This window comes from Perca fluviatilis, chromosome 20 (genome assembly GCF_010015445.1).
Source record: "Perca fluviatilis chromosome 20, GENO_Pfluv_1.0, whole genome shotgun sequence".
NCBI lineage: Eukaryota > Metazoa > Chordata > Actinopteri > Perciformes > Percidae > Perca > Perca fluviatilis.
This window is the reverse complement of record NC_053131.1, coordinates 5,609,809-5,623,845: the sequence shown is the minus strand read 5'-3', so window position 1 is coordinate 5,623,845 and position 14,037 is coordinate 5,609,809. Positions and strand designations below refer to the sequence as shown.

Below are 14,037 nucleotides of genomic sequence, written 5' to 3'. Positions count from 1 at the left end.
TTATGCTAAGCTGTTGCAAGTATCCATAGGAGAACTCCCAGTAGTAAAGATTTTTGTTGTATCTCTTTTCGGTGTTGTAATTTGTAGACGTCCCTAAGCACTCGTCATACTGCCGGTAGTAGTAGCAGCAGAGAGCAGAAGCCAGCAGGCAAGTGTTATTTAAATAAACTCCTGGTGTACTTATAAACTTTCCAATCCATCGTTTTATGAGTACATAACCATTTGTACATAATTTGTACTACTGTAGATGTTTGGTATCATTTTGGGCATTAATAGTGGGGTAATGTACAAGATACAGAGTTGGATCCATTAGCGCCTGCACCAAGCTATTTAGCTGATAACACTTACTCTCCCAAGGTGAAAAAAGCTTCTGGGGGGTTATTTGGTTCGAGGTCGTGGTGCAAAGGACCCTAGGGTGAAATTACTCCGAACCATCACTTTAATGATGACTCTAAATGACACCTGCTTGAGAGACAGAGGAAGATTTAGCCGGCTCAATTGCAACCAAGAAAATGATAGCTAAAAAAAAATTAATATAATAAAAAAATGTATCCAAAAAATCGAGCCTGAATGCAATCAAACCGACCTACGGCCTATCAGAGCACGGTCTGTCATGTGATCTAAGCAAGCGGCTCGGAAATTGAAACTCAAAGATGACTGACAGGGAGAACAACGGGGCTCCAGTAGGTCGTCCAGTTTTCAATTTAATTTTTGGATCTGAATTTGTGACCATTGAAAAAATAAAATAAAAAAATTCAGCTTTTGAAATTGCAAATCAAGATACTTCATATTTTAATTTCAAAGAGGTTGATTCAGAACAAATAATTCAGATACATAAAAGTATTCAGTTTCTGTTGAAATTGAAATTCTTATGTCCCTTTTTTGATTCCATACTGGTCTGACAGTGTCTCCATAGACAGGTGTAAGCTTCAGGATTGATTCAATGTTATTGTGTTATTAGGCTGTAAATGGCCTTGCTCTGAGGTTAATATCAGATTGTTTGTTACATTTCAGGTCATCTGGGCTAGTGTTTAACTCCTTAAAACATATTGATTAAAGCTAAAGATATTGCTTTGAACATGTATACACAGAATATGTGATGTTTGTGTAGTCTTTATTTGTTCATTTATTACAGACCTACAGAATAATATGCATTTATCTGAAATAAGCTTTCAATTTGAACTTAAACTTGAAAAGGAGGTGAGTTAAGCCCTATTCGCACGGGATAAGTATTATCTAGGGACCTCGTGTGAATTATAAATTACCCACCCACGTCTGAGTTTCATCTGGCGCATTCGAACGGGATAAGCGAAGCCTGTGATTTTACTCGAATTTACTGACATTAAGCAACAGTAGAAACATGGGTGTGGGTAGCTCTGCTACGTGTGTTTGTGTGTGGTCAGATCTCGAGGACACACACGCACACAATCTCAACCGGGTAGTCAGTCATCGTCCGAACTTGCAACTCCTCTTTTTCTTTCTCTCACTTTTTCTCCCGGGTGGTGTCAAGCAGGGTCCGGTTAGATGGATAAAACAAAACATTTCACCAGGTTAAAATCTATTAGCTTGATTTATTTGTAACATTAACCTCTAATTATGAAGTGAGCCCCCTCGCTTGATTGTGCATTATTTTTGATAAGCTATGGCTTGGAGATGTCTTGTCGTTATCTCTAGATGTATGATACAAACATAAAAAATATATTTACCGCATGCTGCTATACATGTCATCCATCGCCATCTAATCATTCTTTTTGTCTTCGCACTTGTGGTGGTTTTCATCTTTCTCTTTCTGCAAATTGTATATGATGTATAGCGACATGACCCAGCCCCAAAACACTGTCAAAACACTCCAACGACCCTCCATTCTTCGCAAAGATGGATAAAAGGCGCAAAAGAAGGAAATAGGTACCTTGAAAAAACAAAAATCCCCGCCAAATCCTGGACAAATCAGAGATGCCGATTCGCACGGGACTAATATTATCACAGGACCTCCGTTTTCGGCGAAATATGGTAGGTCATTTGCGGGGGAATTATTACTTTACAAATTACAGACATGACCGATTCGCACGGGATTAAGATCACAGACAACCTCCGCAATTATTACAAATGACTGGAGGTCACCAGGTAATACTTATCCCGTGCGAATAGAAGGCAAAAAAGTCAAGGGAAGGGAGAGAAAAAGACTGAATCAGAAGAGTTGACAAAAAATGGAGGTGAGGAGGAGAAAAGAGAGGAATAGAAAATAAATAACTACAGGTAGAGGAGATGAAAGGGGATGAAGAAGTGCGAGAGAGGGAGGGATCGGAAGAAAGCTGAGAGAAGAGGATGCCGGGAAGATGGGCAGAGATAGGGAGGCAGAACAGAGAAGAGTAGAGAAAAGAAGAAAGAGGAGATCTTAACAGACAGACAGAGCGATAGATGGAGGGGAGAATGGTTTCACATTAATAGAGGAGAAGAGTCATCCGGATGTCATTGTGCTGCACGGTGGGGATGTTTAAAACTAATTGGTGACAGGAAGACTGTGACGTGGTTTTTAAAATATCAAACTCTCTGCTCTTTACTGTACATGTGAAACACTTTACTTTATTTCTTATTCGTCACATAGAACTACAGTACAATGTAGTGAAATTCAATCTCTGCATTTAACCCATCCTTAGCATCTTACAGTGTCCGGGGACCAACTTGGGGTTCAGTGTCTTGCTCAAGGACACTTTGACATGCGGCCGGAGGATGGAACCGCCAATTTTGTGGTTAAGGGCCAACCCTCTCTACACTCTGAGTCACATGCCACATGTGCGCACGAAGAAGCAAATTATGTTTCTTTTTTTTTAACATTTAGAAACAAAACCTCCATTCCTTTTGTTATTTTGGTCAAAATAATGCAATAAAAAAGTCAATAAATATTCTGAAAAACTAGAAGAGACCAAGAAACCACAAACACCATCTATTTTAATTGAGAATTACAAATTTAAATAAGTCACACCTCTGAAACATCTTACACTATATATTTATATAAAGCTTCTGGAAGTGACAAACTACATGGGGAATCTCCTGACCTTATGCAGGGCTTGTTGGACGACAGGAACATGGGCCAGCAGACTAGACCAGTCCCGCTCTATCTGTCTGAGCTGGGACGGGATGGAGCACAGATCTGGCTCTGAAGTCTGAGATAGTGAAGTCTTTATGTCCTCTGGATTTCTATCAGAGTCTCCTTCCTCTTCACTCAGCTGGACCAGCTGGGTTCCAGCACTGATCACAGCCACCTTCAGTCCACATTTGGCATCCAACTCGTTGGTCAAAGCCTAAAATAGAAAGGTTTTGTTATATTCTCTTCTCCACATTAGCATAATGTGCTCTGTGGGGGTTGACAGGGTCGTTGCCAAAATATCTGACATTCTCAACTCACTTCTCTTTTTTTTTTCTTTAATAATTTGAAAGTGCAATTATAGGAGGGCGGCCCAGTGCAGTGCGTAGAAGGTTCTGACTCACTGAACTGACCTCAAAACGTGATACTCTATTTCTAATCTAATCTATTTGATTCTATGTGGACAGACTTCAGAAAGTCTTTAACATAGTGATATGAAAGATTACTTGCTTGAAGCTGATTTTATTTATTAAAGAATGCAAAGAAAAAACTCCACAAATTTCGCCACTTATAAAGGGAAAAGTTAGTAATTATTTAATTAAAGCTAATATTTGAAAAGGTTTAAATCACACGTGTCAAACTCAAGGCCTGCGGGCCCCTTGCAGGTTTTTATCAACTTCAGGTTAACAATAAATGTAATCTATTTGTGCGCGCCAAACCCAAAAAGACAGGAAACAGTTTTTCAAAATGTAATTATGCAACACTCAAAGTAGAAGTTGGCAGACTTGCCGACTTTGACAATCAGAAATTCCCACAGAAGCAGTGAGTTTTCATATTCAGGCTGTGAAACAGGTGTAAGTCGGCTGTGTGGTAGCCTACTTTTAAAAATGTAATCATTGTTTAGCTTGATTTGCTATGGACTTTTTTTTGTGCTTTTATGTCAACAAAAATGTGACAGAAGTTGGAAAAAATGACAAAAGTGTCGGAGAAAGCAACAAAAATGACGAAAAATGCGACAAATGGCAAAAAAAGCAACATGTAGTCATATAGTCAAAGTTATTTGACTTTTCTCAATAAAAGCATGTCAATAAACTCTACATGTCTGGCCCTTGGTGTGATTTTCATTTTCCAGGGTGGCCCTTAGTGAAAATTAGTTTTAACACTAATGGTTTAAATGATTTCTTTCCTCAGTGGAGTTTGTTATGTGCAAAGAGTGAGTCTGCTCACCACAAACTGGAGGTAGTGGTCACGCCTCTGTTCAGCATCCATCTCCTCCTCAGCTGAGAGCTGACTGCATCTGTTAATCAGCTCCCTGGCCCCACCCATCCAGTCAGCCAGTACCGTAGAGTCACGAAAAAAACTGTTTATTGGTGGAAAATAGAACATTGATCAACAAATCTACAAGATTACAGTGTCATCTATTTGTTTTTTAAGATTAATTTTTGGACATTTTGGTCTTTAATCGATAGGACAGTTGTATACAGGAAAGGGGGGAGAGAGGGGGAAGATATGCAGCAAAGGGCCACAGGTCGGACTCGAACCCTGGGCCGCTGCGGTAAGGACCGAGCCTTGGCGCATGGGGCGCACGCTCCACAAGGTGAGCTAACAGGGCACCCCATATTTATTTAAAGCAAATTGTATCTTATATATAGCTTTATTTAGACTTAAACATTCTTATTAGGTGTTTTTATATTAGATGCTGTGCACATTTTATTATCAAAAATATAAAAGTTTGGATCACATTATAACCCACCCTGCTAAACAACTAAACTCTTATACTAGGATGAAGATTTCCACTAGTCAAAAATATGGGGAAGAATTTAATTTCAACATTTCAATGAAAATAAAAAATGTAAGTCAAATGTAACCCTTTATATTTAATACTTACTATACAAAACCTCTTTGGTCTAAACAAGTTCTAACTTTGCAGTAAAGTATATTTCTCTGTTCCTCATCTCTCACCTGCGGCTCAGCTTCCTGTTCCTGTCTGTGTTGGTGCGTTGCTGCTCCACCTTCATGTGCAGCGCTCTCCAGCGGGCCTCCAGCTGGCTGGTGGACACAACCACTGCTCTACAGCCTGCCCCCAGCAGCCAGAGCCCCGCCTCCAGCATCCCACTGAACCGCGCTTTGTTCCCCTCCAGAACGCCACGCAGATCCTGTCAAACAGACAAAACTTTATAAACACTTATTAACTCTCATGTCTAGTGCCAGGAAGCGATTTAGCTTAGCATCAAGACAAGTTTCACATTACCAGACAGCGCTGTGGAGTGAGGTCTGGCTACACCCTACATACATTCTGGGATAGGAGAAAAAAATGCTTTGAGTTGTTTGCATTTCTTTAAACCAATCACAATGGTCTTGGGCGTAGCGGGTACTTCCGTTGATCCAGAATACATAAAGACTAGAAGCATGGGGAAACTGCTAGCCTGGCTCTAGCCAGATATTGCTTTTAACATGTACAATATACACAAAATATGTGATGTTTGTGTAGTCTTTATTTGTTAATTTGTGACAGACCTACAGTATCAATTTGAACTTAAACTTGAAAAGGAGGTGAGTTAGAAGGCAAAAAAGTCAAGGTAGGGGAGAGAAAGACTATGAATCAGAAGAGTCGACAAAAACGGAGGTGAAGAGGAAAAGAAAAGAAAAAGAAAAGATAAAAGTACAGAGAAAAGGAGAAGAGGAGATGTAAGAAGAAGAGAGAGAAGGGTAGGGAAAGAGAAAGATTTCACGCTTGCGCGAACATGGGATGGTATCGTGGAGGCTCCGTCGATGTAAGGGGAGAAGGGTCTTATACGGAAAAGAATTGATAAACAAATTGGGAGGAAAGACCGTGGCGTGGTTTTTAAAATATCAAACTCTCTGCTCTTTACTGTACATGGGAAACACTTTATTTTTTCAGCGTGTAGCTTGCTAGCTCGAAGTTTGTTGTTGTTTCCCGTTGCAAAGAGATTTTGAGAACGGCAACACACAGAGAGCGGAAGGTGAGGGGCAAAGCCTGAATTCCGGCGCGTGATATCTGGAAATGTACTTCCGTTGATCCAGACTACATAAAGACTAGAAGCATGGGGAAACAGCTAGCCTGGCTATGATGTCTCCATTCCTCAATGCCCCCTTTTTCACCTCATTTTACTACATAGACCATATGCAATAGTGCATAGTACCTCTGAGCCAGCTGTAGCATATACTGTAGTCCATTTCAGATAAATAAGAGACACATTTCCAATCCCACATTAGAGCAACAGGTAATATGAACCTAAATGAATTTGAGTTCGGCTAATAACTCACATCAAATCCGAGGAACATCATGTACCTGTACGGAAAACAACCCATTCGCTTGTATTTAATTGGGCCAATTAGGTTTTGAGTGCAATGCACAAAGTACAGCATGGAGAGCATGCCCAATAGTCTCCAAATGAGCAGAATGGAACATTGCCAAATGTGCTCAGTCCTGTGGTCAGCTGCTTGTTGGTACATCACCAACATCATTCTGTCTCCCAAAGGTCAGAAAGAAAACATGCATTAATAAAGATTACCTGGTAGACAGAGAGCTTCTCTGAAATCTGCTCCTCAGAATTACCCCACTCGTGCATCTTGGGAAATGAAGTCTCAATGGCTCTGAGCAGGGAGTCTGACCAGGCGCTGTCCTCCTCCCACTGTGACCACACCTGAGACAGATAGAGAGATGAGGACGGTCAGAAGAGATGTTGATCTTAAATTCTTCTAATTCTCATAATGATGGCTTTAATTAACTTCACCTGTTGTATAATTAAAATTCACCCAGGACATGTGTGCAAAAAATCTCAACAAAATCATTTGGATGAACAGATTCCTCTCGATGATTGATGATTCAGAAGTGACTGAATACTTTACTTTTTTGGTACTGTATCATGCTACATTCATGTACTTGTGGAAAAATCCATTATTTGCTCTTAGAAACATTCTAGTTTCAAACTATCACTGTAAGAAAACTAAAACGTGATTTATGGTTCTGCGGAGGCTCCACGCAGAGCTTTTTCCGTAGCCTACATTATTGGCCTGAAGTTTATACTTGTGCGTTGGTGTGTGCGTCGATCTCTTTAAGAGCATAGCAGGGCCAGCATGTGTGTGTGTGGGGAGTGCGGGGTAGAGCGAGGACTGACTCTAGAGTCATAGTGGGAGAAACCAAGTGTCTCCCCTTTTCTTTCTGACCACGGTGGGAAATCTGTAGCAGGAAAAGTTAACCCTCTCCTTGATTTCATGTTGTTTATGGAGAAGGAGAATCAGGAATGAGTCGGGGGAAATGCAACACTACCAAGCCACGGCCGGGCAACGTATGTCGCCACGTAGTCACATTTTTCGAGAGGTGCACGTCAGGCGTAGGGTCCGGTGTACCTAGGTACGTAGCCACAGCACCGATTTAACGCAGAAGCATAAATCACGCTTAAGAGTGCACAGCCATGACAGCGGCTCTGTGAGAAGATACTGTTTGGATAATATTTTGTTGCTTCATTTCATGTACTTACTCCTCAGATAAATAAAACTGCATTCCATGCACTACCTGTAACGTTTCCTGCATCATGGTCCCTTTCTCCAGTCCATGCTGCTGCAGCCGGGCCACCTCATCCTGCAGGCCGATCACTACAGCCTCCAATCTCTGGAGGGCGCTCTCTGGGACTCTCTGGCTCAGGTACTGCAGGATACTAAAATGATGGCCCAGGAACTGGAAGAACTTCTGATTACAGAAACGGTAATGTTAAAGATTATATTTTAGATTAGCACTCTAAACTGTATTTTCGCTGTAATCCACTGACGGACCGTATGACTGCTGAGCCGCTGCTGGAGCTGAGTTCTGCTGCTGAGCTCCGTGTCAGGCGGCTGTGCGAGGTGTTCAGGGCCCAGAGCGAGAAGCTCCTCCAGGCTGTGGACCAGCCGCTCATACTGCTGCTGCAGCTCTACACTGTTGTTCAGCTCCTCACAGCGGGAGCGAACACCACCCAGAGAACTGTCCAGCTCACCCTATGCATAGAAGAGAAACACAATTTCAAGATTTAATTAGAACTGCAAGCAGTTATGAAGGGATCCAAGCCTCCCAAGCAAAAATTCCTCCCGGCAACCTGCGGAGTCCGGGGGAGTTGAACCCAAAGTGCGACAGCGGCAAGGCAAATGTCAGGAAATATTGCAATGTGTAAACTGCAAGGTCTGCAGTAAATTGAAAATGCAAACTTTCCATTTACATTCATCACATGCATCCATTTAAAAGCATCAAAGCATTTGTTTTCGGAGTAATAGGCACCCATTTCCACCAATTAGTACAAGAATGTAGGTGCGCCCCAGGAGTGGCCCTAGTTCCTACCCTCCAAATTTTGCGTATTTTATTATTATAGCGCCCCCTTGCTGGCAGAAGTGTGTCAATTGCAGGGTTCTGGACCAGTCCTGGAAATTGCCCTGCCCCACCATGCACAATTTAAAATAATAATCAAGGCAATTACAATAGGGTTTCCAGCACAGCCGGTACTGGGACTCCCGGCCCCCTCGGGCTTGGACCCCAAAATATATTTGTGGCAACTCAATGATCACTTATTTGGTCCTTTTTTTATAAGGGAGTAAGCTTCCCAAATGTCTTAGTGCTCACGCAAAGCACCTTCCTTTACTCCTGTCCCAGATGTGACGTAGAGCAGTTAGCATACCTGCAGCTGTGAGGCCTGCTGAATGATAGAGGCAGGCAGGTTGCGTCGCTCCGCCTCCTCCAGTATGGAGCTCACCTGCTCCACCTGCTGCTGCAGAGACTCCTGCATCTGAACCACAGCCTGGAAAATGAACACACGTACACTGGGACGAATAATAACCTTATGACAAACAGTCTAACTCAGGGGTCTTCAATGTTTTTTGGGCCAGGAACCCCTTAGCTGAAAGAGAGACCAAGTAGGGACCCCCTACTACATATATTGTATACAACTGAGTTGCATATTAAACTGGCCCGAATGGATGAAAATAAATGAATATTACTTATACATCATGTTTAATGTTAAACATACATGTGGAAAACACAGTCAATTCTTACGCTTAACTGTAGTGGCTGCCTTACCTATAGTAAGCTTATCTTCAATGTGTTTTTTTTTTTCTCTCTACTTAACTGTAAACTGTTATGTCAATGACACAAAGATAATACATATGGGTACATGAACTACAGTAGGCTATTACACCATAACACTAGGTCTATTCTTTTGTTTTTCCTGTAGTTTATATCCAGAACCATTTCAATATCTCAGTGCTGGGAAGGCAAAATGTGGCTCATAGTATTTTTCCTTTTGACACCTTATCCAAATGAAACGTTTGCTTACTTATAGGCAAAACAGACTGAAAGTAAAAAGGTTATATGCGCGACCTTTGAGCTTTTAGGTGATAGTTGTGAGTTTTGGTAATAATGACAAAGGCTTTTAACCTACGATAACATTGGTGAAATACTGCAGACTTCTGTGAAACGTGTATAATTCTGTCCTCTATGTATTGAGTGTCAATAAGGTAGGCTGAAACCAAAAACCATCTAGGGCTGCAAGTAACGATAATTTTCAATATAAATGTGCTGATTATTTTCCTAATTAACTATCAGAAAAAGGAGAAAAAATGTCTAGCACATTTTTCCATCTTAAATGTTTTTTTTTTTCTGACCAACAGTCAGATATTCAGTTGAATTTAAATTTAATTATATTTACTTCAATGATATGAAACAGACAAATCGGTTAATCGCTGCACTCCTAAAACCATCAAACATCAACAGCAGTTCACTCAAATCACTCAGATTATGAGTTGCTTGTAAAAGTGAAATGTATTTTTGGAAACAGTACCTGTAGCTGGTTGTTAAGGTCCAGGGTTCCATTGAATTCATTACTTATTTGATCAACTGTCGCTTGGTTAGAAGTGAAGGCTGCATGCAACTCATTCAGTTGTATCTGTTGGTTAAACACACAACACTGGTTCTTCACACTGGTGCATGCAAACACTTTTTTTTTAAATAAACAGGAAAAGGTTTGGTCCATTTTAAGGAAAAGTTTACAATAACACTTAATTAAAATATGTTACATAGAATAATGTATAAGATTCTATACAAATATTGATACAGTGACAAAAAAACAGAACAACTCACACAGATCATGAACACAAATAAAGTAAAGATAAAATGAGATGACGGTGGGAAATCTGTAGCAGGAAAAGTTAACCCTCTCCTTGTTTTAATGTTGTTTATGGAGAAGGAGAACCAGGAAATGAGTAGGGGGAAATGAGTAGGGGGAAATGAGTAGGGGGAAATGCAACGCTACCAAGCCACGGCCAGTGGTGGAATGTAACTAAGTACATTCACTCAAGTACTGTCCTTAAGTACAAATTTGATGTACTTGTACCTTACTTGAGTCTTTTCTTTTTTTCCCCTTTTTTTTTTTTTTTCCCTTTCTTTAAAAAAAAAAAAACTTTTACTTTTTACTCCACTACATTCATCTGACAGCTTTAGTTACTAGTTACTTTACAAATTAAGATGTTTGCACTCAAAACACATGTAGTTTATAAAATCTGATGTTTTATTATAAATTAATCTATCCAACACTATACAGGCATACAAGTCCAGCTGAAATAATTAGACCATTAAAGTGATGGTTCGGAGTAATTTCACCCTAGGCTGCTTTGCACCTTAAACTCGAGCCAAACAACCCCCCATAAGCTTTTTTCCTTTGTTATCCACTTGTTTCTCCCGGTTTCTCCCTCCAGCAACCAATGGGTGCTGACCTACTTCCGCTTTCCGACATTGTATTTCCGGTTCAGCGGTTAACCTCTACTCGCTAAGGGTTAGGGTTAGGGTTAGGAGTTGCTAGCGTACCACGATATCGACAGAGAAGGCAACATTACATTAATTAGTTGTGTTTAAGTGTTGTTACCATAAGCTCAGGTTCAACTTGTGCCGTTGTTGGTTGCCATAACAATTTAAGAAAATTTAAGATTTTGTCGGAAACGTCTTGCTTCGAACATCAGCAACTTCGAAGAAATTGTCCGTGTCCAGCGCCCTATGCTTTGCACTCCATGCCAAGGAATGAGGAACGCAAAACAGCGTGGCTTGCAGCTTTGAAACTAAAACACCCTCCAAAGAGAGTGTATTTTTGCTCTTTCCATTTCTTCAAAAAAAAAAGCCAACAGAACTGCAGCCTGATCCGGAGCTTTATCTGGGCTACGACCGACCACCTCCGCAGAAGAGGAGAAAGCTAGTCCGGCTAACTGTGTCAGAAACGGCAGACCTCGTAAATTAAACTGTAACGTTACAGTTATTCCATGTTATTGGAGCAATAACAGTTATTCAGCAAGATAGATATAAATACTGGTTATTTCGTGATATGGGAGAACCGGGACGGCTGAAACACTTTTCAGATTAACGCCATTTTAAAAAGAAAATGTTAGACATTAAAAAGAAAACATTACAGACGTTAAAAAGAAAACGTTACAGACGTTAGGGTTTTGCTTAAGTACTTCATACTGTACATGCTGATGTAATGTTAGTTTGGCATATCAGTGTTGTAGCTATGAGCTCAGAGAAAATTGCTGTTTCATTCATACAGACTCATCTATACTTTCTTCTACTCCACTACATTTCAAAAGGCAACATATTATAGCCTACTTGTACACCACTACAATTATTTGAGAGCTTTAGTTGCTAGTTAGGCTACCTTTTCAGTTTTAGATAATTAATACAAAACATATATTTACTGGTCAGTTATGACATGTTGTACTTCTAGTGTTTACTTTCCTACTGTGTAACTTTGGCAATACTTTTGTTTTGGTCAGACTGCTCACTGGGCCTGTCCTCAACTGCTTCAGAACAGATCAGCAACTCAAGTTCTGCAATTCCCATTCACCAACAGTTATACTCAGTTCACACACAGTGGGAGGACCCTGCCCAACAAGATCATGATTACTACAAGGCAGCCAGCAGAAAAGATGTGCAGGATAAGTTGACTCAGTGTGATGACATTGCCTACTTTCTGCTTCAAAGTAACGCGGATGCTTTGCTCTACACTGGTTTAGATCTAGAAACATTTGACATTCTTGTATCAACACTGGAAAGACATGCCAGTATTTCATTTACAATGCCTGTTCGAGATCAAGTTCTCATGACACTTATGAAGAGTACTAGACGAATCGCACATGTGAGAATTCATGTTGAAAGAGCAATTCGACGTTTGAAAGTTTACAAAATACCGTCCCAGGTTTTTCTGATTACTATGGCTTCTAAAATTGACAAGATTCTAAGAGTGTGTGCTGCTCTTGTTAATCTGATGGAGGATCTTATTCAAAATTAGGGCTGCAGCTATCGATTATTTTAGTAATTGATTCTACCGATTATTCCATCAGTTAATCGAGTAATCTGATAAGAAATACTTTTGTTTTATTAAAGAGCTAGTTTGATTAAATTTTCGGAAATGGCAACATTTTTATTGCTTACATTGCTTACAATATCGCTCACAAACTAAACACATTAAGTGCATTTAAGTGCTATATTACATTGTTTTTAAAGAAAACATTTTCTGAAATGCAATAACAACCTCAAACTAAGGCATACATTAAACATACATAAACATTACCTTAAGTTGTGCAACTTAACTTTCAGAACTACAAGTGTCAACCTAAGACTAATCTGTATATAGGCCTAACGAAGCTTAATAATTGAATATGTGATCCATGTATATACCATATTTACAGGAACGTCAAATGAAATTGTGCCATAATGGCTAAAACACTGATGTCTACAAAACGAGTGTATGTGAATGTGTGTTTTACAGAATGTGAATATGTATGCATTTTTTCTACATAATACAAACTGGTATTATGTATATATTAAACTACTTACAACATTTCATGTTATCAGCTTTTCAAATATGATGTGAATACTTTACCTTTTTATAGGAAAATATATGGTTGGAATCACATTGCATATCTTTACATAAAAACAATAAAGACTGGCAGCATGTTTTTGCTTAACACTGAAAGAATGTTTACTTTACACAGTCTAAAGGTATCCCAATTTTCACTCAGATTCTCTTAATGTATGGCACACATTTATGGTCATGCCACATGTGTAGAGGTTCACTGAACCTTGTCCAGGCATTACCTCAATGTATCTTTTATTTAGCTTAAACCGTCCTGCAGCACATTCATCTACAAGCCGAGGTAGCATACGTGAGAAATAAAAACCTCTCAATCGCTTGACTTGCTCCCTCACAAATGCCTCATCATACTGCACTGTAAGGGAAACATGCTCTTTGGGTGTCCAGATCAAAAGTGTAGCAGACCTGTGCAAAACATTGTAAGCTGTATTTGCATTTAATATACCCTACTGCCAGTTTTCTGCAACTGCAGCCCTCCATCTACTAGTTTGACATCACTGCATTTCTGAGTAAGTTGTTCAGGGAGTGAGGGCTGGGTTGGCACTGCACATTTTACTTCCAGTAGTACACATGAGTCAATGACCCCATCAGGACTGGCAGAGAGCCATGGTTCTTGGACACTTACAACAGTGCCCCTGTGAGTAATGCTCATGCCCTCTTCTTTTAGCTCTTGGCAAGCTCTACATTTGTTTGCTTTACCATAGTTAGTCGCATAGTTACCACGAAATGAGGGGTATATGTGCTCACATAACAAATGTCACTGCTTGTGGTTGCATGGATGGGAACCTTTTTGGCAGAACTTGCTGTAAGTCAGATTTTTCTACAATTGTGCAACAAATCAGAGGCACTTTGCTCTCTTGTTTCTAATTCTAATTGAGCTGCTTGGGCATCACTAACTTCAACGTATGCCTGGTAGAATGCCTTGCATGAGTTACAGCTAAGCTCATAATTGTGTGTCTGATGTGGCTGAAGAATCTTGTCATCAACTGCACTGTAACTAGTGCTAGGTTGTTCTGCTGATGGTGAGGCATTATAACACTTCCCAAG

At 40.2% G+C, this 14,037-nt stretch overlaps 1 protein-coding gene across 1 annotated transcript in view; it reads right to left on the bottom strand.

Annotated features, from left to right (window-relative positions):
* Positions 1-14,037, bottom strand: part of LOC120549411 (nesprin-2-like) — a 141,706-nt gene that overhangs the window by 91,282 nt on the left and 36,387 nt on the right. The window contains exons 9-16 of the mRNA XM_039786316.1: positions 9,913-10,017; positions 8,755-8,874; positions 7,883-8,083; positions 7,626-7,799; positions 6,622-6,753; positions 5,048-5,241; positions 4,313-4,445; positions 3,057-3,302 (exon numbers count right to left, since the gene is read on the bottom strand). Coding sequence (XP_039642250.1) covers positions 3,057-3,302; positions 4,313-4,445; positions 5,048-5,241; positions 6,622-6,753; positions 7,626-7,799; positions 7,883-8,083; positions 8,755-8,874; positions 9,913-10,017 — 1,305 coding nt within the window. The remainder of the gene's footprint in view (positions 1-3,056; positions 3,303-4,312; positions 4,446-5,047; positions 5,242-6,621; positions 6,754-7,625; positions 7,800-7,882; positions 8,084-8,754; positions 8,875-9,912; positions 10,018-14,037) is intronic.